The sequence below is a fragment of the Dipodomys spectabilis genome, unplaced genomic scaffold, assembly GCF_019054845.1.
Source record: "Dipodomys spectabilis isolate Male_0828 unplaced genomic scaffold, ASM1905484v1 ptg000826l, whole genome shotgun sequence".
NCBI lineage: Eukaryota > Metazoa > Chordata > Mammalia > Rodentia > Heteromyidae > Dipodomys > Dipodomys spectabilis.
This window is the reverse complement of record NW_024871503.1, coordinates 771,416-793,739: the sequence shown is the minus strand read 5'-3', so window position 1 is coordinate 793,739 and position 22,324 is coordinate 771,416. Positions and strand designations below refer to the sequence as shown.

At 50.0% G+C, this 22,324-nt stretch overlaps 2 protein-coding genes across 3 annotated transcripts; one reads left to right on the top strand and one right to left on the bottom strand.

The window, feature by feature from the left end:
- Positions 1-5,086: 5,086 nt before the first annotated feature.
- Positions 5,087-15,424, bottom strand: Ung (uracil DNA glycosylase). Its single transcript, XM_042673410.1, has 7 exons — positions 15,223-15,424; positions 14,448-14,654; positions 13,788-13,883; positions 10,016-10,113; positions 9,414-9,502; positions 8,646-8,824; positions 5,087-5,616 (listed from the first exon to the last, which is right to left on the bottom strand). Exons 1-7 carry the CDS (start codon positions 15,352-15,354, stop codon positions 5,476-5,478), a joined length of 942 nt encoding a protein of 313 aa, XP_042529344.1. The 5' UTR covers positions 15,355-15,424; the 3' UTR covers positions 5,087-5,475.
- A 3,488-nt stretch (positions 15,425-18,912) lies between these two features.
- Alkbh2 (alkB homolog 2, alpha-ketoglutarate dependent dioxygenase) lies at positions 18,913-22,232 on the top strand. 2 transcript variants are annotated; one of them, XM_042673411.1, is made up of 4 exons: positions 18,913-18,990; positions 19,255-19,666; positions 20,851-21,049; positions 21,773-22,232. In XM_042673411.1, exons 2-4 carry the CDS (start codon positions 19,396-19,398, stop codon positions 22,074-22,076), a joined length of 774 nt encoding a protein of 257 aa, XP_042529345.1. In that variant the 5' UTR covers positions 18,913-18,990; positions 19,255-19,395; the 3' UTR covers positions 22,077-22,232. The 2 variants fall into 2 exon arrangements, with proteins under 2 accessions (XP_042529345.1, XP_042529346.1); XM_042673412.1 differs by lacking the exon at positions 18,913-18,990 and having other exon boundaries at positions 19,020-19,666; positions 20,947-21,049.
- Positions 22,233-22,324: the final 92 nt, after the last annotated feature.

Genomic DNA, 22,324 nt, shown 5'->3' with positions numbered 1-22,324 from the left:
ACACTCGACACAAAATACAGAGGAAACAATAGAAGACGTTATCCCAAAGTTAACTATCCCAGTTTCTACCCCTACAAAAGCTTAAGATCGACATCTATCTATGTCACCGGGTAGGTAGCCCCATAGTAGTAGCCCTACAGTCTCGTTATACAATGATCGAATTTCTTCTGTCTCAGACCTAAAGGTACCGGAGGACAAAGGACTTTACATAACCTCTGAACAGGAACAAAGAAAACACCTTCACCCATGACCTCTGTCTATCCACAGATTATCAAGGGAAGTCGCAGATTGGGGAGATACCAGCCCCTCTGATCAGCTAAGTTTTCCCCATGAAGAAAATCAGGTCTGGTAAAGAACCTGCAGGCACACTTAGAACAACAATGCAATTAGAAACAACTCTTTGTCTTTCAGTTTTTAAACTGAAAGCCCTAAGTCCGAGGATTGGCCCCTCAGTCCTGGACAAGCTAGAATGGCTGGTCACTTCATCTGCACAGAGGCCCACACCAAACTTAAAAACCATAGTTAAAAGGACAGATCAGAATTAAGAGTAGCATACTGTGAGGGCACAGGACTCAAGATCACAAAGTTTTACACAAACCATGTTCAGCAGTAACCTCAAAGGGTCCCTCAGAAACCCCAAGTGCCTCTTTGTGACACCTACTCAATTCCTGCCCCCTTGGATGCTGGCTTTGTAGTTGATGAGCCCCGAGAGAGGCGAGAGGCGGGCTGAGGGCTGACTTACCCCTTTATTGCCTCTGCCGGGCTTTTCCCATGTTTCTCTGTTGTGTTCTCGGGGCCTCCTTTTTTCCACAGTGTCCTCCCTGAGGGCTTGAATCTATGCCTGTTTGCCAAAGGCCTGAATGGCAACCTGCTGGCTGCTGTAGACTGTGACTAAATGTCACTTCATAGATTAACCAGCTCCAGCTGTTTAAAAATATCCTGAAGCATTTAACCTTCAAAGCCCTGACTGGCAGCAGTAAGGTGAAGGGGCGGGGGGGGGGGGGGCAGCGGCATGTCCCTCACCAGGGCACTATGCAGGCCATTTCATTCCAAGGAGTGCCACCTTCCACTCCTCCACCTACAGCTCTATTTCTTTCACAGAGATCTTCAGCAAAATCACTGTCAAATGACAGGTTGTCTGTCATTTGAGAACCTGGCCCACAGAGAAAGAGCCTGAGAGAAGGGAGCAGGGAGCGGTCTCTTCTCTTTTCTCTCTAGACAAGATCACTACTTACTGGAATGTTTCTGATTTCTTGGAAAAATAAAAAAAAGCTTGTTCTGTTCCGGGTCAGGTGGCCCTAGCTGGGGAGAAGGGGGCAGACAAGAGGAAATCTGCACCTGCTGTGGCTGGTTTTAGTGTTCCAAAACATATGGGATATAGGTCACTTCCAGGCCCAGGGGAGCTGAAACCATACAAAAGCGCATTGTGCTTGACAGGGAATAGACAGCAGCTTCTCCTCCGTAAGCAGAAGAAATGGGCAAAAGCACCAGAGTTCACTCAGAACTCTCTCAGATGGATGTTAGTGGCTCACATCTGTAATCCTAGCTACTCAAGAGAGCTGAAGATAGCAGTTCAAAGCCAGCTGGGGCAGGAAAGTCTGAGACTCTCATCTCCAATTAACCACCCAAAAGCCAGAAGTATAGCAGTAGTTCAAGTGGTATAGAGGGCTAGGTTTGACCCAAAAAGCTCAGGGACAGTGAGTGTCCAGGCCCTGAGGTCAAGCCCCAGGACTTCAAGAATGAGAGTTCTAATCACCTACTTCATCACATGGAGAAAAAATTAAATGTGCTGAGCTTTCTCACTATTTAACTACTTTCAAAAAGATCAAGATCTGAGGATTGTGGTTCAAAGCCAGCCTGGGCAGGAAAGTTTGTGAATCTCCATTCTCCAATTAAACATGCATAAAAAGAAGTGGAGCTGTGGTTCATGGTAGGGCACTGGCCTTAAGCAAAATGCTCAGGATAACACCCAGACTCTGAGTTCAAATTCCAGGACTGGAAAACACACACACAGATATTGATAGAAGCATCAATCTTTTCAAATATACCCTGAATCCAGGAGGTCAGATCTATCAAGAGATTTGCCAAAACTTAAAAAAAAATCATGAAATTACCACTTGAAACCCAAGGCCTTGAGCAGGCTAAACCAGTGTTCTACCACTGAGCTACAACACCCAGCCCTGCATAAATAAGTATTGTGTGTATGGTGGGGGGAAATCTCTGGTCTTTCTTCTCCTTACCCCACGTTTCAAAGAAAGGAATAGGAAATGTGCACTGAGAAGCCAGCAAAAAACTGAAGTATTGATTTCTTGGCCTAACCAACTCCCTGAAGTACTTGGTATAGCCTAGTATTTCCAGAGGCCCTGGGTTCCATCCCTAATACCATCTTCTGGGCCCCAGATTAGCCACTGCTTCTAATTTGGGGATAGGAGTGTTCCTCTCAGGTTCTGGGATCATTCTAGGGATTAGGGTCTCCAGCAAGTTAGGCAAGTACTTTACCACTAAGCCACATCCTGCCCACCCTCCGAGAGAACTTCACATTGAGAGACTTTGAAGTATGAAAAAGCCACTCCCCAGCAGGCAAATGTTCCAGCCAGCCCGTCCTCAAGTTACGCCAAGACAGAAGACTTCTCCCAAGTAGCCCAAAGCCTCTCTACCTGTTTTTCTTCATCCGTCTGGAAGGTTTGGCTAGGATGAAAAGCCACTATCACCATGGCATACACGTATGCCAAAAAGGCTTGCTTCTCCATTAAAAACCCTTTCTCACGCTGGGCGCCGGTGGCTCACGCCTGTAATCCTAGCTACTCAGGAGGCTGAGATCTGAGAATCGCAGTTCAAAGCCAGCCCGGGCAGGAAAGACCGTGAGACTCCTATCTCCAATAAGCCACTAGAAAACCAGAAGTGGCGCTGTAGCTCAAGTGGTAGAGCGCTCGCCTTGAGCTGAAGAGCTGTGGGACAACGCCCAGGCCCAGAGTTCAAGCCCCATGACCGACAAAAAAAAAAAAAACCCTTTCTCAGTTTTTAGTCCCAGAAGCAAAGTGAAGCAGTGAATTCCAAGTAGAAAAGGATATATTTTGTATCATACAGCTAACAACAAGCTAAGGCTTGTTTAGAAAACAACAAAGGGCTGGGAAGGTGGTTCAGTGGTAGAGTGCTTGCCTTGCATGCCTGAGGCCCTGGGTTTGATTCCTCAGCACCACATAAGAGAAAAAAGCCGGAAGTGGCGCTGTGGCTCAAGTGGTAGAGCGCTAGCCTTGAGCTGAAGAGCTGAGGGACAGCACCCAGGCGGAGTTCAGGCCCCACAACTGGACCTCCCCCCCCCCCAAAAAAAAACCCCAACAACAAAAAACCCTATCAACTCAAGTCTGACTTTGCCCCTAGCAAGACTCAGATCAAAACCAGATAGCGAACTTTCACACAATTATTTTGCAACCAGGAGTTGGCAGGATGACATTTACGTAACTGATTTCCAAGAGTCATTCTTTGGGTACTTATGTGTTGGTCCTGGGGCTTGAACTTAAAGCTTGGGTACTGTCCTTGAGCTATTTTGCTCAAGGCTAGCACTCTACCACTGCTTGAGGCACAGGTGCACTTCTGACTTTTTGTGTGGTTTTACTGGAGATAGAAGTCACACATATATTGTGTGTATATGTGCATACATATACAAATGTACATGATATGCCTTACATATGACATAGCAATACTGATCTTCATTTTCTTCCTTTTGGATTTGGGATGCTCTGTCTGTGGCCCAGGCTGGCCTAAACTCTTGCCTTATTGGCTCAGCCTCCAGTGCTGGCCTTTCAGGGTCTATCATCAGGCTTGGTTCTGATATTCTTAAAAGCATCCCACTGTCTTGTTTCTTCAGTTCTTACAGTAGCTGCTTCTCCCTACGCCCAGCACTGTGCTAGGAGAAAGGTCCCAGAGCTTAATGGGTGTAAAACCCTTACCCCTCACCTCTGCCCCGGGTAAGAGTCTTGAGGAGACTTCTTCCTCCTTCCTGGGCCTCCTGCAGCCCCCAAAGATCATAATCCTTTCACAGACAAGGGAAGAAAGGCACAGGGAAGAAGCAGTTTCCAGTCAAGAGTAAAGTCTCCCATCTTACTGCAGGATGGCACACAGCTCCATCCCCCTTCTCCCATCATGCTTTGCTTCCTTCCCCAGCTACAAGCCTCCGTACTAGCAGGCCAAGGAGCCACCATTACCTCCAAACCCCACACACATCCATTCTCAAGAGTCTAGAAACAGTCACAGGGTATGGCAGAACACAAGCAGCATGGACGTGCCAAGTTTCCCAAGGAAGTCCTTTTCCTGGCTAAGAGCTGACACTTTCAGGGACCCCAGAAGACTCCAAGCTAGCCTGCCCAGGCACTTAGGGTTGGGTGCTCCAGGCCTGGCCGAGTGGAAAGAGGAAGAAGGAGAGGCACTGACTGGGGACAATGGTTACTATGGCAACTTGATAGGCCAAGTACAAGGGTGGGCCAAGGGCTTCCCAGGAGCCAAAGAGCAGTCAGCACCAAGGAAAACTTCAACCATCTTTTATTAACAACAGGCGCAGAGTTAACACTTTAACCCCACTGTCCAGGATCTAAGGTGGAGATGAGGATCCCATAAAGACTGTCTCTTAAACAAGAGTTGAGAAACACTGCCCAACTACACAGGTACTTTGTATTTAAAACAAAAAACTCCAGTGTATAAAAATATACTCCAAAACTATTTCAGTACATAAAAAAAAGGCACTTGGGGCTGGGATTATATAGCGCAGAGGTATACAGGCCTGGGTTTGATCCCCAGTTAAACACACACCCACACACACCAGCATACACCCCCCCCCCCAAAAAAAAAACAAAACCCAGAGTGTGCAGCAATCTGCTGATATGGAACGCCGATTCTTCACAGCCCTAGAAAATTCACCCACCCTACACTAAAACAAAACCTTCATTCTCTGGGTCCAAACTCCCCCACTTACTCCAGAGAACTACCAGAGAACAGGACAGAGACCCATCTGCTGTTCCTGCCTGTTCCCCTCCACTCCCAACAAGGGAGGAATAGACACCCCACCCTGCCCACCCCACCCCTTGCCACCTTGGCCCATACTTCCAAAGAAATAGACTCAAAGCTTTCTAAACAATGCCCAGCACCCCAGAACCTATCAAGTCTATCTAGCAGGTCAAAAACAAGCAGCTAGAAGCAAACTACTTGTTGGGCCCAAAAGCTACAAGTCTCCTCTTTCACCCCCCAAAAAAGTGGGATTCAAGTGAGTGTGGATTTCAGGACAAGCCGCCTGGCCCTTATCTTGCCAGGATGGGAGGCGCAGGTGCGGATGGTTAGAGGAACTGCTGTTTCTGGCTGGATAGGGCTGCAGGCCCTGTGCAGCCTATTTGAATGTCAATGACCCCACCCCACAAGTGACAAACACTTCCACAGGGGCTCTTCCAAACCACCCCTGGAGTCAGACTGCCCCTTTGCGTGGGGTCACAGCTCTTTCCAGTTGATGGGCTTCTTGCCAGACTTCTTCAGCAACTCATTGGCTTTCGAAAAATGTCTACACCCAAAGAACCCTCGGTACACGGACAGCGGGGAGGGATGAGCGGTCTGCAGGATGTGGTGCCGCTTCTGAAAGAGAGTACAGTACAAGGTGGCAGATGAGGGCTGGGTAAAGACAACCATGCAATTCCTCTTTGTCTTGCCTGTGTATTAGGTAGTACAATCTGGGTGCTGTGGCTCCCACCTACATATAATCCTACCTACCCAGGAGGCTGAGCTTTGAGGATCATGGTTCAAAGCCAGCCTGGGCAGGAAAAGTATGTGAGACTCTGATCTCCAATTAACCTCCAAAAAGCTACAGGAAGAGTTGTGGCTGCAGTAGTAGAGCATTAGCCTTGAGCAAGAAAAGCTCAGGGACAGCAATCAGGACTGAGTTCAAGCCCTAGGACCAAAACTGCTTCGATTTTCTTTTTACATGTCAACTCTAGTTCATCTGAGTGGGGAACACAACTGGCCATTTTTGCTTTCACCCTTATTCTTTTTTTTTTTTTGCCAGTCCTGGGGCCTGGGCACCCTCCCTCAGCATTTCAGCTCAAGGCTAGTGCTCTACCACTTGAGCCACAGCACCACTTCCGGCTTTTTCTGCTTACGTGGTGCTGAGGAATCGAACTCAGGGCCTCATGCATGCAAGGCAAGTGCTCTACACTGAGCCACCTTCCCAGTCCCTTTAACCCCTATTCTTATCTGTACTGAAATAATGGGTTTTGCACTTAAACCTACAAAATGGAAAGGAAGTAGCCCAGCACAGACACAGTGGAACACAGTCAGGAGCCCTGAGCAGAGCCAGACAGCTTGAGTGCCGGTCTCTGCTCTGCAGTCCATGACAGTGCCTAGTTCTGATTTCAGAGCAGGAGTAGATGAGGAGTACTGACACTGGATTATGGGAAGGGCCACCAACTTCACAACACTGGCAAGCAGCACAGCTGGGAAGAAAAGAGACCCTAGGCTGGGCAAAGATGAGCAGGGAGTGGGGCACCATGGAAGATACTGGGGGTTCAGCCAGCCTATAGCTCCGAGGAGAAACCAAAGAGTAAGGGCCACGAAGCTGGCTGGAGACCATCGCCAAAGCAGCTGGGCAGCCTAAGTAAGCCCAGATCTTGAGAAGGCATTGGAGCACACCCAGCACAAGCAGATCAGAGCTGATGCAAGGCAAAAGGGCATCAGGGTGCAAGGCATCTGAGAAGCAGAGACAGACAGAAGCATGCAGGAAAGTATGAAGGACTGCCACGTGCAGGAAAACAGGTGGGTACTGTGCATGGCAGGTACCAGATTTCTGGTTGGACAGGTGTGCACAGGGTGGTGTTTTCTCACTGAGCAGTGAGAGAGGTATCAGGAAGGAGGATGTGGAGTGTGATGTGCTTCTCCAGACACCTGTAGCCTGATCCGCATGTGCAAGCCTCTTACCTTACACAAGGACGCGCCTACTAATCATGATTACCTATGTTCTGAGTAACAGTGAAGCTGGCCTTAAACCTGCCTGGGGCAGAGACAGGAAACCACTTTCATGCACATTTCTTACCTACTTAAATAGCAACTGTTCTCATGTGTTCACCTGCCGTTCCTTTTCTAAAAGAACCCAGTACTGTGTTCCCTCATACAACCTCTGTAGACAAAGCAGCTATTTAATCAGATTTGTACACTCGACTGTTCTTTGTTTGTGAACACATACATGTATCAGAAAGTGAAGCTAGCTGGGTGCTGGTGGCTTACACCTGTAATCATAGCTACTCAAAAAGGCTGAGATCTGAGGATCACTGTTCAAAGCCAGCCCAGGCAGGAAAGTCTGTGACTCTTATCTACTACCATTAACCACCAGAAAACTGGAAGTGGTGCTGAGTTCAGGGTCAGTGCCTAGGCTGTCTACTTCACTAAAGAGAAAAGAGAATTGGGTACGATAGTGTATCTGTAATCCCAGCCCTCAAGACTACCTCTCAAGGCTACATAGTAGGTTGCAGGCTAGCCTAAGCTGAATATTGTTTCAACATATCAAAAAATTACAGAAAAAAATACGAGAGAAGTCTGTAGACTTTTTTTTTTTTTTTTTGGGGTCCGGTCATGGAGCCTGAACTCAGGGCCTGGGCGCTGTCCCTCGGCTCTTCAGCTCAAGGCTAGCGCTCTACCACTTGAGCCACAGCGCCACTTCCGCCACTTCCGGCTTTTTTCTTTTTGCTTATGTGGTGCTGAGGAATCGAACCCAGGGCCTCGAGCATGCAAGGCAAGCGCTCTACCACTGAGTCTGTAGACTTCTATTACTGGGTTAGAATGCTACCACCATCGGGTGTGGACCCACTGAGCTGACTGAGCTCCAGCCCCAGAACCCTGAGGGAGAGATCCAAAACAAATTCGGGTAAGCTTATCCACCCACCCCAGAAATGTTTGCACAAAGGGAGACTAGGCACAACCAAGTTCACATGACACTAGGGGTGGACCTGTCTCACTGAAGGCCTCAGATGCCCCGGGTTACCCGGGTAAGCCTATAACCTCACTTACAGAGGAAGCATTTACCCATAATTCCCCCTGCCCACCCTTCCCAAGTCAGCAAGTCCTCTCTCCCTCCTTCCTCTGCAGACACCTGCCGCCATTGCTAACCTGCCTGCTTGCCCTGCAGAGAAATGCTGGCGGCTGGCTTGGGAGTGTGAGCAGAGGTGACTGTGTCAGGCAGGAATGGGACACTTACAGGGGCAGAGTTGACTGGACTCAGATGAGTGGACTTAGGGGAAGGGACGAGAGGATTTCAGGAGGATATCAAGGTCTCCTCTCAGCGAGCAGGTAGGTGCACAGGTGACAGGGCAGGCAGTGCTTGTGGCATGCTCACACTGCGCTCACAATCCCAGCTCAGGCTCAGTGACTACCCCCTTGGAGCCTTGCCTCATCTGCACGGAGCCAGAATGGCACTTGGGGACCTTTGCGCCTCTGCCTATGGCATGTTCTGCCTGTGCCACTAAGCCTCAGGCTGGCCAGTTCCTTCCTCACACACAGCCAGTCATTCCTGTAACAGAATTTGGCTCCAAGACTCTAAGCGCTTTGGTAACTAACATGTATTCCCATGGGGCTCGCAGCAGGGGGAGGGGAGTCTCCAGGGACAAAAACCAGCCTACCCTGTCGATGGCACTGCCTTTCTTCTGAGCATAAGAGCCCCAAAGCAAGAAGACAAGCCCGCTCAGGTTCTGATTGAGCCAGGACACAACCGCATCAGTGAATTGCTCCCAACCTCTCTCCTTGTGGGAGTTGGCTTGATGGGCCCGGACGGTGAGGACAGCGTTGAGTAGAAGCACACCTGTAAACACAGGCCGCAGGCAGGTGAGGAGGTGCACGCCGCAGTGCCGGCCCCCACAGCAGGGATCAGACACAGGATGATGAAACCCATGGATCAAGAGCTACATGAAATCAGGACACAGAAAAGGTGGTACTGTGACGGGATCAACTCTGGGCACTCGAGGGCACCTGATTATCATCTCTGCCCTCGGCATCTTGCAACAGTACACATGGGTTATATCAACAGAACCATCTAAGACTATCACAAGTGATATTAAACAACCATAGGACATTAAAGAATATACCCTAGTATTTCACTGAAACAAAAATCACTACAAGAAGCCAAGAATAACACTCCTCTTTTCCTGCTTGTTAAAATGTTAAAAAAAAAAAAGGTCCAGGTTGGCCCAGGCTACAGTGAGTTCCTGGCCAGCCTGGGCTGCAAGATGAAAGGCATGTATTGTTAACATACATGTACACAGATATGTTCTCTACTCAGCCATTTTCTTAATGCTACCTAGCAATTCACGGTAGCTTTAAAAAAAATGTTAATGAGCAGCAGACAAGATGGCTGGTGTCGGGTCAGAATATACCCAGCAGGGCTGGCTTACCTTGTTTGGCCCATCCAGATAAATCTCCATGGCCCGGATGCACAAAACCATCTATGTCTGTAGACAACTCTTTATAAATGTTTTCCAAACTAGAAACGAACCAAGAGAACACATGAAACAATCTACTGCCTACTTGTTCAAGTCTGATGATACTATAGAAGATAAGTGTGGGAAAAGGACAGGTAAAGCCGGTCCTTAGAAGGAAGGGCCACCCAGATCTCAGCTCTGTGATAAACACCCAGCACAGATGGGTAACCTGCCCAACACCTTGCTGGGACTCAGGGACAGGCTAGCACTCAACAAGGCCTCTGGACACTGACCAACCTCTCCCTCGATGCTTAGCTTTTTATCTGTCCTCTGTGTGTATGGCATACAATCCCTCAGAGCAGTGGTTCTTCCCGAGTCCTCCAGACTTCCTATAGTGCCAGCCCCAGTTCCACACAGTGAAATAGTCCTAAGTGACTACTATCCACAGTGGCAGGCTGAGAACCCCAGCTTCAGAGCCTAGGGAAGGAAGCTTCCCCAAGCAGGGTCACCAGTCATTCACTCTGTTCACATCTGCAAGCAGCAACCACTGGCCAGGAATGGTAAAGCAACTCTACCTGGGTGGAGGAGGGACTGGCCTTTGGACACTAAAGCAGAGCCCGTGAGCTTGGTTGGGTCCGTGATAGGGATCCTGTCCCAGGATGACAACCTTCACCTGTGAACATGAGGCAACAAGGGATTAACCACGTTGAGGCGTCACCTGGCTCAGTGATATGGGGAGGGACAAGACAGTGAGAAGGGAAGCCTATTATTGGCCCAACCCACCACCCTGCCTTTGTGTGTCCCACCGCATGGGCATCTGCTAAATCAGTTTGGCGCTCAGCCCCACTCCCGGGCAGCTGGCTGGTGTCCCATTTCAGGAAGCCATTGCAGGGATCTAGCTCAGATCCTTACACTCAGGAGCTGAGTGTGATACAAATTCACAACAGAGCAGCTTCAGTCAATGTATTTTTTTTTTTTTGGGTCCAGTTGTGGGGCCCGAACTCTGGTCCTGGGTGCTGTCCCTCAGCTCTTCAGCTCAAGGCTAGCGCTCTACCACTTGAGCCACAGCGCCACTTCCGGCTTTTTTCTTTTTGCTTATGTGGTGCTGAGGAATCGAACCCAGGGCCTCATGCATGCAAGGCAAGCGCTCTACCACTGAGCCACCTTCCCAGCCCCATCAGTCAATGTATTTTGAACCTTCGCAGATCCATCCCCTGTAACTTTCAATGAGTCAAAGCAATTCAAATTCACCAACAGGAGCAGACATAGCTGCTGACCTGTAACCTGGATCGGCTGAAACCAGGACAATGAGGTCAGGTCCCAGAGCTGTGGGGTAGGCGGCAAGAAGCAGCAACAGTGCCCACCTAAGATGTTGAAATGCAGCCCTGCTGTGCCTGCCTAATCTTCCCTGCTTTAGGCCTTCTTAAACCTTCCCCAGCTGCTACCACTCCTACCCTCTGCATCTGTACCTTTTCAATCTAGATGCAAGCATTCTTGAGGACTAGAAAGCTGTTTCCACACCTGGAGCCTAGTTGGCAGCATCTTCTCTATGGTTACAGGCCCTGTAGGGCAGCTGTCCACTTCTGGGGTTCTGATCCCTGATGAAGACCGATCCTGAGCCTCTCTGGCTTAGCACTAACGCTCATCCACAAAGCCACCCTGCTCTCCCATCAGATCCCTAGAGAAGCAGATATTGGTGCTTTTTATATTTCAGTTAGGGTCTCAGTTATGTCTGGACCACAATCTTCCTATATATGCTTCCTCTACAGCCAGAATGACAGGCACCTGCTGCGACTCCCAGATTACTGGCTGATCTGGGGTCTTGTAAACGTTTTCCTCAGGCTAGCATTGAGCTGAAATAATGATCTCCACCTCCAAGGAGTTAGGATTACAGACAGAAGCCACTGCTCCCAGATCCATACCTCTTTTTGGTTTATATTGATCATTGATAAACAAAGAGAAACCTAGTACTGAAGACCGGTTTTTTCTTGTTGTTTTTTCTTTTTTTGGGTCCGGTCGTGGGGCCTGAACTCTGGGCCTGGGCGCTGTCCCTCAGCTCTTCAGCTCAAGGCTAGCGCTCTACCACTTGAGCCACAGCGCCACTTCCGGCTTTTTTCCTTTTGCTTATGTGGTGCTGAGGAATCGAACCCAGGGCCTCGGGCATGCAAGGCAAGCACTCTACCACTGAGCCACCTTCCCAGCCCAGAAGACCTTTTTTGTTGTTGTTGTTGCTTTTTAAACTTTAAACAAGAAGCTATATTCCACATTGTTTCTTTAAAATGAAAACCAAAACTTCTGAAATCATGAGGCATGATCCTCTATTCACCTGCTTTAGATCTACTTGATTTAGAGCAATTAGCCCTGCAAAGAGAAACCACCTCAAATGAACACACAGGTGGTAGGCAACAGGTTTCATGGTGTCACAAATGGCTCCAAGTAGGTTCAAAAGCAGAAACCAGGGGGTGACACAGAGGCCAGGTTGGGAGGTAGGCTACCGCCCTATTTATTGAGGATAGGGCTTTCGAACTCAACTTTCACAGTTCATGCAAGTGAAGCCTGGCTGCCTTCCAACAGGAGACTGGAGTGATTGGGTTGGCAATCAGCACCTACCCAAAGGCAGGCCAAGAGTCAAGAGCTAGAATCAAATAAAATTAGAGCATGTATAAAAATAATTACTCTCAGACAAGTAGAGAACAGTAGTTCTAGGAGCCTGGGGATGGGGGAAGAGCAGCTAGAGAAGATGGCTAACAGCTACAGGTGTGGTTGGCTAAGAGTAATAACATTCTATAGCACAGCAGTGTGACTATGGCAGATAAACCGCATAGGTAACCAACAGATGGAACTGAAGATATGAATGTTCCCAGTGATAAGCAATGACGCACATCAAACATGTGATGGACATACCAGTTTCTTTATTTTGGGGAGGAGGGGCTGTCGTGGGGCTTGAACTCAGGGCCCAGTGCTGTCCCTGAGCTTGTTTGCTTGTCTAGTGATCTACCACTTTGAGCCACAGCCCCACTTCCAGTTTTCTAGTGGTTAACTGAAGATAAGAATCTCACAGAGGGGCTGGGAAGGTGGCTCAGTGGTAGAGTGCTTGCCTTGCATGCCTGAGGCCCTGGATTCGACTCCACAGCACCACATAAGCAAAAAGAAAAAAAGCTGGAAGTGGTACTGTGGCTCAAGTGGTAGAGTACTAGCCTTGAGCTGAAGAGTTGAGGGACAGCGCCCAGGCCCAGAGTTCAGGCCCCACGACCAGACCCCCCCCCCAAAAAAAGAATCTCACAGTTTCTGGCCTAGGCTGGCTTTGAACTGCGATCCTCAGATCTCAGCCTCCTGAGAACTAGGATTACATGCACAAGCCATCGGCACCCAGCTCATATACCACTTTCATTGATCAGATAATACCCCTTGTACACAGGCATCAAAATGTCACACTATACCCCACAAATATGTACCATTACTAGGTATCAAGTAAAAAAATGAAAGCACATTTAAGAACTAAGAGAAGGGAAAGAAAGGATAATTTTGAAGCCAGATGGCCACACAACTTACTCCATATAAACCACAGGACTTTTGAAGAGTCTATTTACAAAATGCCCACACCAGAAAGGTAGTCTCTCTCTGTCAAATTATACAGATTGAAGTCTTTTTCTTAACTGGGTAGGGTCTGAATGTATTATCCTGTGAAAGGAGGATCTCCTGATCTCATTTTCTTTCTTCTGCCAGTTAATTTAGCAATCAGGCAGCTGGGGGCAATGTGAAAGGATGGTGAAACTATTAAATGAAGAGCTTAGGCAATTCCTAATGGTTTTCCATGACACAAAAACTACTGCATACTGATTTTACCACTGGACAGCCTAGTTTTGTTTTGTTGGTGCTAGGTAAATTAAATACAAGAGCTTGGGGGAGGGGGAGGGGAATTCCATCACTGAGCTACACTGTCCTTGTTCTTTTTGCCTGTTATCCAGAATACTTATTATATGTGCATCTCTGAATACACACCCTCACTTCCCCAGATCCATAATCTGTGGCAAAAATAAAAAAGACCAATGATCGTTGAAATAATATGGGGTAATATACAATAAAAGCGTCTATGTGTATATATATATATATATATATATATATATATATATATATACTTAATACTATAGGAAAGGTCTTTTCTTACTTGCTACAAACACAGCACTTCAGGAAGTTACAAAGAATACAATACATACATACATACACATACATATAGTCAGTGGAACATCAGGATTTGTGTTATTTATCTTGAATTACTAATTGCAGTTTAACTCCAGTGCTTAGAACTAATCCCCTCCTCTAATAAATTGTACCCATGATACTTACATCTCTTATGTCACACATCTGGGTCCATGTGAAGACTTGGTGTGGGGGAGGATAAACAGTGTAATGTTTTCTTTCTTCTGCAACAAATCCCATTAGCTAATTTAAAAATAAGATTAAAATCAGTGGGGGGGGGGGGGGGGGAAGGGGGAAGAACTCAGTAAAAAAGCCTCAAGTAGCTCCCTGTCATGTTTTAAATCCAAACCCATTTAAAAATCAGCAACAACAAAAATCATCTGCCCGCCCTGCAAGCCCAGCCCCCAATCCTTAACCTGCCCATTTCTTTCCTCCGGGCTGGATCCAGGGCTACATCTAAGTGGATTTGTCTGCCTGGAGTTCTTGATGATCCAACCAGTTCCTTCTCCTCCCCTTCTCGAAAGAGTCAAGCCTAGCTTAGTCTGTGACGATTTTACTACACCAGCCTCCTGGAGAGCAAACTAAATGGCTTCAACAATGTTATTATCTTACAGGGTCTAACAACTCTAACCAATAAGTGTTCCGGATTCAAAACACCAAGGCGTTATTTGCAGCCCTCTGTCGTGAAAAGACTATTGGAGAAGATAAGCCCGTGAAATGTACAGTCTATTGGGAAACTTAGCCTCCTAAACAAGACAAGGCCTGCCGCCCCAAGGGGTACGGCTCTGAAACGTGACCTTCCTTCACCTTTATGAAGTAGGGTTTCCCGAACTCCCCGCTGAGATGCTGCTTCCAGCTCTCCCCGAAGCCCACCGGCACGTTGCGGGCCGCGAGTCGGAGCAGGGCTGCGGCTTTGTTCCTCTGGATGCGGCCCAGCTGCTCGGGACTCAGGGGCGAAGAGGGCGGCGTGCCCGGCTCATCCTGCCCGGCTCGGATCTTCTTGGCAGGGCTGGCCTGGAAGGGGTCCCCACAAAGGCGGGTCACGAACCGCACCGGCCCTAGCTTCCGGCCCAAACCCAAAGGTGGATGGCAAAAGACGCCCATTGGTGGGGCAGGAAGGAGCCAAGCCAGACAACCGAAACTTAAAACGCAGAGGAGCCGGGAGCCAGCCCGCGACACCCCCACGAAAGCCGCCCGCGAGGAGGACCCCGGGCCCGGGCGCCCTGTTCTCCGAGACCCGCCTCACGCGCCCCACGTGGCCTTTTCGCGGCAAAACCCTTCCGGTCCGGCCCCCTCGCTCCTGTAATTGGACGGCGGGCTCCGCAGGGCGGAGCCGCTCAGCGCTGATTGGTTCCCGCGGCCACCCAGGCTCGACTCCATTGGCCGGGCTCCCAGCATGGCGGCCCGTGAGGGACGCCGGCGGCTGTTTTGAACACGTGGAAGCTGTGCGGAGCGCAAGGCTCCGGTGGAGCGAGTCAGCGGTGCGCCTCACGCCCCCTCGGACAGGCAAGACTCCCCATTTTCTTCCCCTTTCCTGTCCCTCGTCCCCAGCTCCCCGACAAGGTCCCTCGCTAGGTCTCACCGCCTCCTCGCCGCTCTCCTCAGCTGCGGCCGCCACGCCGGTCCCCGGGGCGGCCGGCTCGGGGCTGCAGGCAGGTCGCTTCCGGGAGGGGTTCGGGGAGAAGAAGGAGTAGAGGGTCTTCTGGCCGATCATCCCGGAGTCGGAGAGGGAGCGGACGCGCGGTGCCTTGGGACCCGAGGCTGGCGCGCTCGGCGGCGGGCGGGTCTGCGTTTGGCGCCAAGCGGCCCGCGCATGCTCCGAGCGGGGTGGAGGCGGGGGTGGTGGTAGTGGTTAGGGGCCGGGGGACCCAGTGCGCATGTGCCGGAGGGGGATGGACGCCTCGCCCCCGGGGAAGGTGGGACCTGGGAGGCCTGAGGGGGATTCCTCCGTTGTGTTGTCCCTTTGACTCCACCCCTCAGCAGTGTAAAAAAAGAAACCTGGGGTGCCTAGGGGTGAAGTGAGCCTGATAATAGTTACTAATCCACTTTCCACCACCCAGTCTACTGAGGGTGAAGACTTTGAGCTGGGAAAACATTTTGCACAAGGTTTTATTTATCCAGGAAACTGCGCTGCCTGACCCCTGGGTTAGAAACTCAACTACTCTCCCAAATCTGGAGTGAATGGACAGAGATAAGAGATTTCATCAAGGCAGCTTACTTTTGCACACACACAAAGTGCAATACGGTTCCTCTACCCAGAGCTAGGTAGAGCAGTTGGCTAGTTTTTGCTTTGTTTGCCAGTCCTGGGGCTTGAACTCTGGGCCTGGGCGCTGTCCCTGAGCCTCCTTTGTGCCCAAGGCTAGCGTCACTTCAGCCACAGATTGACTTCGGGCTTTTTCTGATTAATTTATGGGAGTTGAGTGTCATAGATTTTTCTGCCCGGGCTGGCTTGGAACCGCGAGTCTCACATCTCAGCCTCCAGAATAGCTAGGATTACAGACGCGAGCCACCAGCACCTAGCTTTTGCTAGGCTTTTATCCCAGTTCAAACTGCCCCTCTGGTTAGCTTTATTCCCACCTTTGGGCCTCAGCTCCACCCAGACCTGAGCCCCTTCCTGCCCTAGAGTTCCCTTCTTATAGCTGGCAACTCTTTGCCTGCCCACCCAGACCTACCTGCCCAGGCCACTACCCCCAGAGCTACTCACCTGGATGAAGATATGGGAAATATGACCCCACTAATAAACCTTATAATCTTTCTCCTGTGCCTGCCTCCCTCCTTCCCTCTGCATAGAACTTTGGGAGTGTGGACCTCTGGGATGGTCGTAATGGATCCTAACTCCTCCTCCTTATCAAGGAGTTAGGCTCACATTCTTTTTTTTTTTTTTTTTTGGTTGGTCGTGGAGCTTGAACTCTGGGCCTGGGCACTGCCCCTCAGCTCTTCAGCTCAAGGCGAGCGCTCTACCACTTAAGCTACAGCACCACTTCCGGTTTTCTGGTGGTTTATTGGAGATAGGAGTCTCACGGTCTCTCTTGCTGGGGCTGGCTTTGAACCGCGATCCTCAGATCTCAGCCTCCTGAGTAGCTAGGATTACAGGCGTGAGCCACCAGCGCCCGGCTTGAAGTTAGGCTCACATTCTAAGTATGATTGATTACCAAGGCTAGAAAGGGGGCTATTCTTTAATTCTTATCAAAAGTTTACTACACACACACACACACACACACACACACACAGCTGGCTGGGGGCGGGGCTGATGATGGCTGACCAGTACAGTTGGAGGAGGTTGATGAGGTCAGTGGAAAACTCCCACTCCAAAGGGGGACTTAATTCCTTTTAACTCTGTTGATAAAGATGTATCTTCCTAACAAGCAGCACACCTGGTAGTTGGTTTTATTTTTTTTACTCTTTTGATAAAAATTCACCTCCCTAACTTGGCTAGCTGGTCATAAACAGGACAGATAATAGTTATAATTGAGTTAAAAGGGGAAAAAAAGCAAAATGAAGTTCAGAAAATAACAATATACAAGATGAAGGCACTTTGGTTTGACAGAAAAGACTGCTTTTTTCTCACACCTTGACTCCAGTGTACACATCTGGGATTCTTCTCTTTCTTATAGCAAATCTTGAATTCCACAGCAGCAGTTCCCATAGCCTGCCTGCAATCCCTTAGCTGTTCTCTTTCCTATCCAGGGATTCTTTTTGAAACATAAATTACATCTTACTTCCAGCTTCCCATCACTTCCAAACTGCTTCCAATGCCAAGTGAATCCTGATACTTAATCTGGTTCCTTGCAGGTCTCCCTGAGGCCTTACACACACACACACACACAGTCCTCTGTCTAGAAAGCTACGGCATTACTCAGTACTTTTTAAGAAAGGTCTACCCCACCTTCCAAACTCTCACTCTCTTTATAGCTTCCCTGTTAACCATAATGTCATATTTACTCTTGTTCATTTCTGTCACCATCTCCAAAATGTAGCCAGGGCAAGGGCAGGAATTTTATCCTGCTGATGTGTACAAGGAGGGAATGGGTAGGAAGGAAAACAGCTGGTGGTTGAACAGTACCCTTATAGTTAGGTGTGTATATGAAGTTTGCTTACATTTATCCTGTGTGGTGAGAGCAACTGTTGGATACCTAGACTGACACCCTTGTGTCCTTCCATAATTTTAGAATTTAGTGAATAACAAATTCACAAGTATGTCCATTTTGTTAGCTTAATTTCCAAGTATTACTAAGGTCAAGTTTTTGCCCAAGGCTAGTGCTTTACCACTTTGAGCCACAGCTCCACTTCTGGTTTTTTGGTGATTAATTCAGGATAAGAGTCTTAGGGACTTATCTGCCTGGGCTGGCTTTGAACTGTGATCCTCATATCTCAGCCTCCTGAGTAGCTGGATGACAGGCATGAGCCACTAGTGCCTGGCCTTGGTATGTTCTTTTATCCCACTAATATTAATTCTCAGATCACACATAATACTTTTTTTTTCTGCTTATGTGGTACTGAGGAATCGAACCCAGGGCCTCATGCATGCAAGGCAAGCACTCTACCACTGAGCCACCTTCCCAGGCCCACACATAATACTTAATAGAGAGGATACAAAATGGCTAGGAAAAAGTTAGAGCAGGGGTTGGGGGAGAGAGTTCCAAGAGGCCTTGCCTAAGGCAAGTGCCGGATCGTAAGGGAGTTGCTGGTGACTCGGAAAGATTCTGGTAGACACTTGTCCCTGAGTGCTTGAGGCAATTGGTTTCAGGCTTATCAGATCTGGCTGGATGGCAGTTCCTGTGAGTCTCCTCTGTCACATAAACCGGGTAATGGAACTCGGCTAGAGCCTCCCACCCCAAGATATAGACACATTTTATAGTAACTGGGAGAAGGCTGACGTGAAAAGGTATACACACACACACACACACACACACACAATCCCATTCATTTGAAATTTTGGAGCAAACCATAGGGACAGAGGAGAGATCGCGGTTCTCCCAGACTGGGGTGGAGGGGGGAAGAAATGAGAGCCAGATGGTCTCATTTATGGATCTCCCACCGGCAACAGGACGCTTTGAGACCACATGCTGTTGTCCTTACGCCCTGTCCTCACTCTTAAGCCCAAAATCTCTTTGAAGAGCATTGAGCAGCCTCTAGGGCTTCACCGCGCATGCGTGACGCTAGGCAGGACCACAGCAGGGCCCTGCGATGCCCGGGCAGGCCTGCAGGCGGCGCTGGGGACCACCCAGGGACCCGCGCTTCCCAGCCGGCCGGAAATCCACCCACTGGCGGGCGGAGCTCCGGGCCGGGTGATTTTCCTGCAGCAGCTCGGGGATTTGCGGGGCCGATGCCCGGACCCTGAACTCCCTCGGTCCTGCGGGGCGGGGCGGGGGGGGGGGGGGGAGAGAGGGGATGGACAGTCACTCTTCTAGGGGTGACTTTGGGCACCTCCCCCGCCCCCAGGGGCATCCTGGTTTAGTTTGGATGGGTTTCCATACTTGGCTGTGGTGTTGCAGATTCTGGGGTTAGAAAGGCAGGTCTTGCCATTTTAAGTTCTGGCGCCTTGAAGGGCCAGCAGATCGTGAGAGCCAGGCGTGGGAGATGCCGGGAACCTAAAGCTCTGCTTCCTTCCTAGGCCCTGGCTGTTGCCTCTGTGAAATGGGCACCTCCTCCACATGATGGTCGCAGTGATCCACTGGGGACGGAGCTGGGGCACGAAGGCACTTGGTCCCTGCCTCACCACGGACCTCCCGGCCTTTCCTGTGGAGGGATCGAGATGGACAGATTCCTACAGAAGCCAGCCCCGGGGGTCCTTTTGGGAAAAACAGGCAAGCAAAAGCCCACCAGAGTAGAGGCAGGAGAAGATGGAGGAATGGCAGAGAAGAGGCCCAGGAGAGAGCCCCCGGGGGACACCAGCCACCAGGCAGGCCTGAGCTGGAGGCAGATTCGTGGGGAGGGTCTGAACTGTGATTACACCATCCTGTTTGGCAAAGCAGAGGCGGACAAGATTTTCCGCGAGTTGGAGCAAGACGTGGAGTATTTTACTGGTAAGGGGAAGGCTGTGTTGATCTTATGTTTGGAAAATCTGAACTCAGAGGATTTATGAATTCCTGATGGATTTGGTGAAGGGCTTGGGCTATAAATGGGGGATGGAAGGGAACAGAAGAAAAGCAGGATTGTCTGTCTACTGGTAGACAATAGAAGACCAGGGGAAATCTGCCTGGTTGCTGCTAAGTCACTGAGGAAAGTTAAAACAGGCTGGGTTCCGTGTAAGGCCAATGGAATCAGAATCGTTAGGTGCACATCTGGATTTCAATATTAAAAAAGAAAAATCTAGGTCTGGGCATGTGACTCAGTGGTGGAACACTTGCCTGATGCACATGTGCATCCAGGCATAAAACAAGTTTTCATGGGATTGTCAGGTGCAGGTGAGGGCTAGAAGCCCTAGAGCAGGACGATGCTATACAAGCAGTAACTCCTTTATCTGAACGCTGAGTGGTTCTCAATGCTGCCTGGGGGGGGGGGGGGGGGGGGCGGGGGAAGGGGGAGAGACCTTGTTACCTTGTTGCTCCGGCAGAGCTGGAATGCAGGTCCACTCCCACAGCCTAGTTTCTAGTTTCCAAGTGACACGGATGCTGTGGGCCCCAGGACCACACATTGAGAGCCTGCTCGCCCAGCCTGGGCTGTGTAACCTCACAGGTGACAAAACGAAACCTTCCTCGAAAAGTGTTCAGGAAGAGTGTTCAGGAAACAGTGACCCATGTTTCTCTTAAGTATAGGGCAAGAGTCACTTCTTTTTTTTTTCGGCTGGTCCTGAACTCAGAGCCTCTCTGTGCTCAAGGCTAGCACTCTATCACTTGAGCCACATCGCTACTTCTGGCCTTTTCTGTTTATGTGGTACTGAAGACTTGAACCCAGGGCTTCATGTATGCAAGGCAAGCACTCTACTGCTAAGCCACAGTCCCAGCCCACATTTTTCTTTTTGAGACTGAGTCTTTGTAGCCCAGGCAAGAGTCCAACTCTTGCTTCCTCAAGCTGGGGTTATAGGCATGCACTACCACACTCAGCAAGATTCACTAAGCTCCCATGAAAATTTGGGGCAAGTCACAGTGATGCTTGAGATGGGGTCAACAGCAGGCAGTGTACACCCTGGGGAGCCAGCGTGTCACACTCTCGTCTGCATCTCAAGGGCTTTATGGGATGAGTGAACTGCCATGTTCCATCTGCACAGGTGCGCTGGCAAGGGTGCAGGTGTTTGGGAAATGGCATGATGTGCCGAGGAAGCAGGCGACCTATGGTGACGCTGGGCTGACCTACACGTTTTCAGGCCTTACGCTGTCTCCAAAGCCCTGGCTTCCAGTTCTGGAACGCATCCGGGATCGAGTCTCTGACGTGACAGGACAGACCTTCAACTTCGTGCTCGTCAACAGGTGACCCCTTGCCCTGACGCGTGGCCTGTGTTTTTTCTCTATGTGTCTTCTCCAAAGGGAAGTTTGTGGTCCTGTCATACTTGGTTCAAGTTGTTTGGACAGCGGTTCCTGGAAGGGGTCTGGGCTAGGGTGAGGTGGCTCAGTAGAAGCACTTGTGACAGTTGGAGCTGTAGAAGGGAAACGTGTGCCTCGTAGGGCTTGGGACACATGCTCGGCTTCCACCCAGTAGATGCCAGGAGCACCCGCCTCCACACAGGTCACTGCCCGGCATCTCCTGGCATCTCCCTGGCTACAAAGCCTAGGCTGAGACAAGGTCGCTCTACAGGACGTTCCCTGAGGCTGTGACCTTTGACCTGGGAACTAAGTGGAGACCCCAAAGCCCACAGGCATCTGGAGAACAGGGGTCTCTGGGGTGTGGCTGAAAAGAGAGAGGGAGGAGTGGGGTACAGAGCGTACTTGGAGATAGGCAGGGCCAGACGGCCGAGAATGGGGGTTTTATTCTATGTGTAGGGAGCGATCGTTTTATATGGCAGGCTTACATGCAAGAGCTGGGGACTAGGAGACGTGGTTGTGAGCCTGCGCGCAGGACAGGTGGGCCTGGGTCAGAGGCGAGGCTGACCTGAGGGCCCTGCCAGAAACATGGCGGGGGCAGCCTTCGGCACACTGCTTCCTGCAGCAGGGGGAGAAGCTCTTCTTCTATGCTGTCCTTGTTTCCCATCACAGGTATAAAGACGGCTGTGATCACATTGGAGAGCACCGAGACGATGAGAGGGAACTGGCCCCCAGGACCCCCATTGCCTCCGTGTCCTTCGGTGCCTGCCGGGATTTCTTCTTCCGGCACAAGGCCTCCCGAGGGAAGCCTGGTGGCCGGCTGGGGGACACAGTCAGGCTGCAGCTGGCCCACGGGAGCTTGCTCATGATGAACCACCCGACCAACACTCACTGGTACCACAGTCTCCCCGTCCGCAAGAAGGTTCTGGCTCCACGGGTCAACTTGACATTTCGTAAAATTCTGCCTAAGAAATGAGAGATGTTTGTAACAGTTAGCATGACTGTCTCCTCCTTCTCTGTCTATTCTGAGTGAGCCTGAAGCACAGAGGCAGCTTGGTGACTTTTATTTTTTTTGGGCCAGTCCTGGGGCTTGAACTCAGAGCCTGGGTGCTGTCCCTGAACTTTTGTGCTCAAGGCTAGCCCTCTACCATCTGGAGCCACAGCTCCACTTCCATTTGGTTAATTGGAGATAACAGTCTCACACTCTTCTGCCCTGGCTGCTTT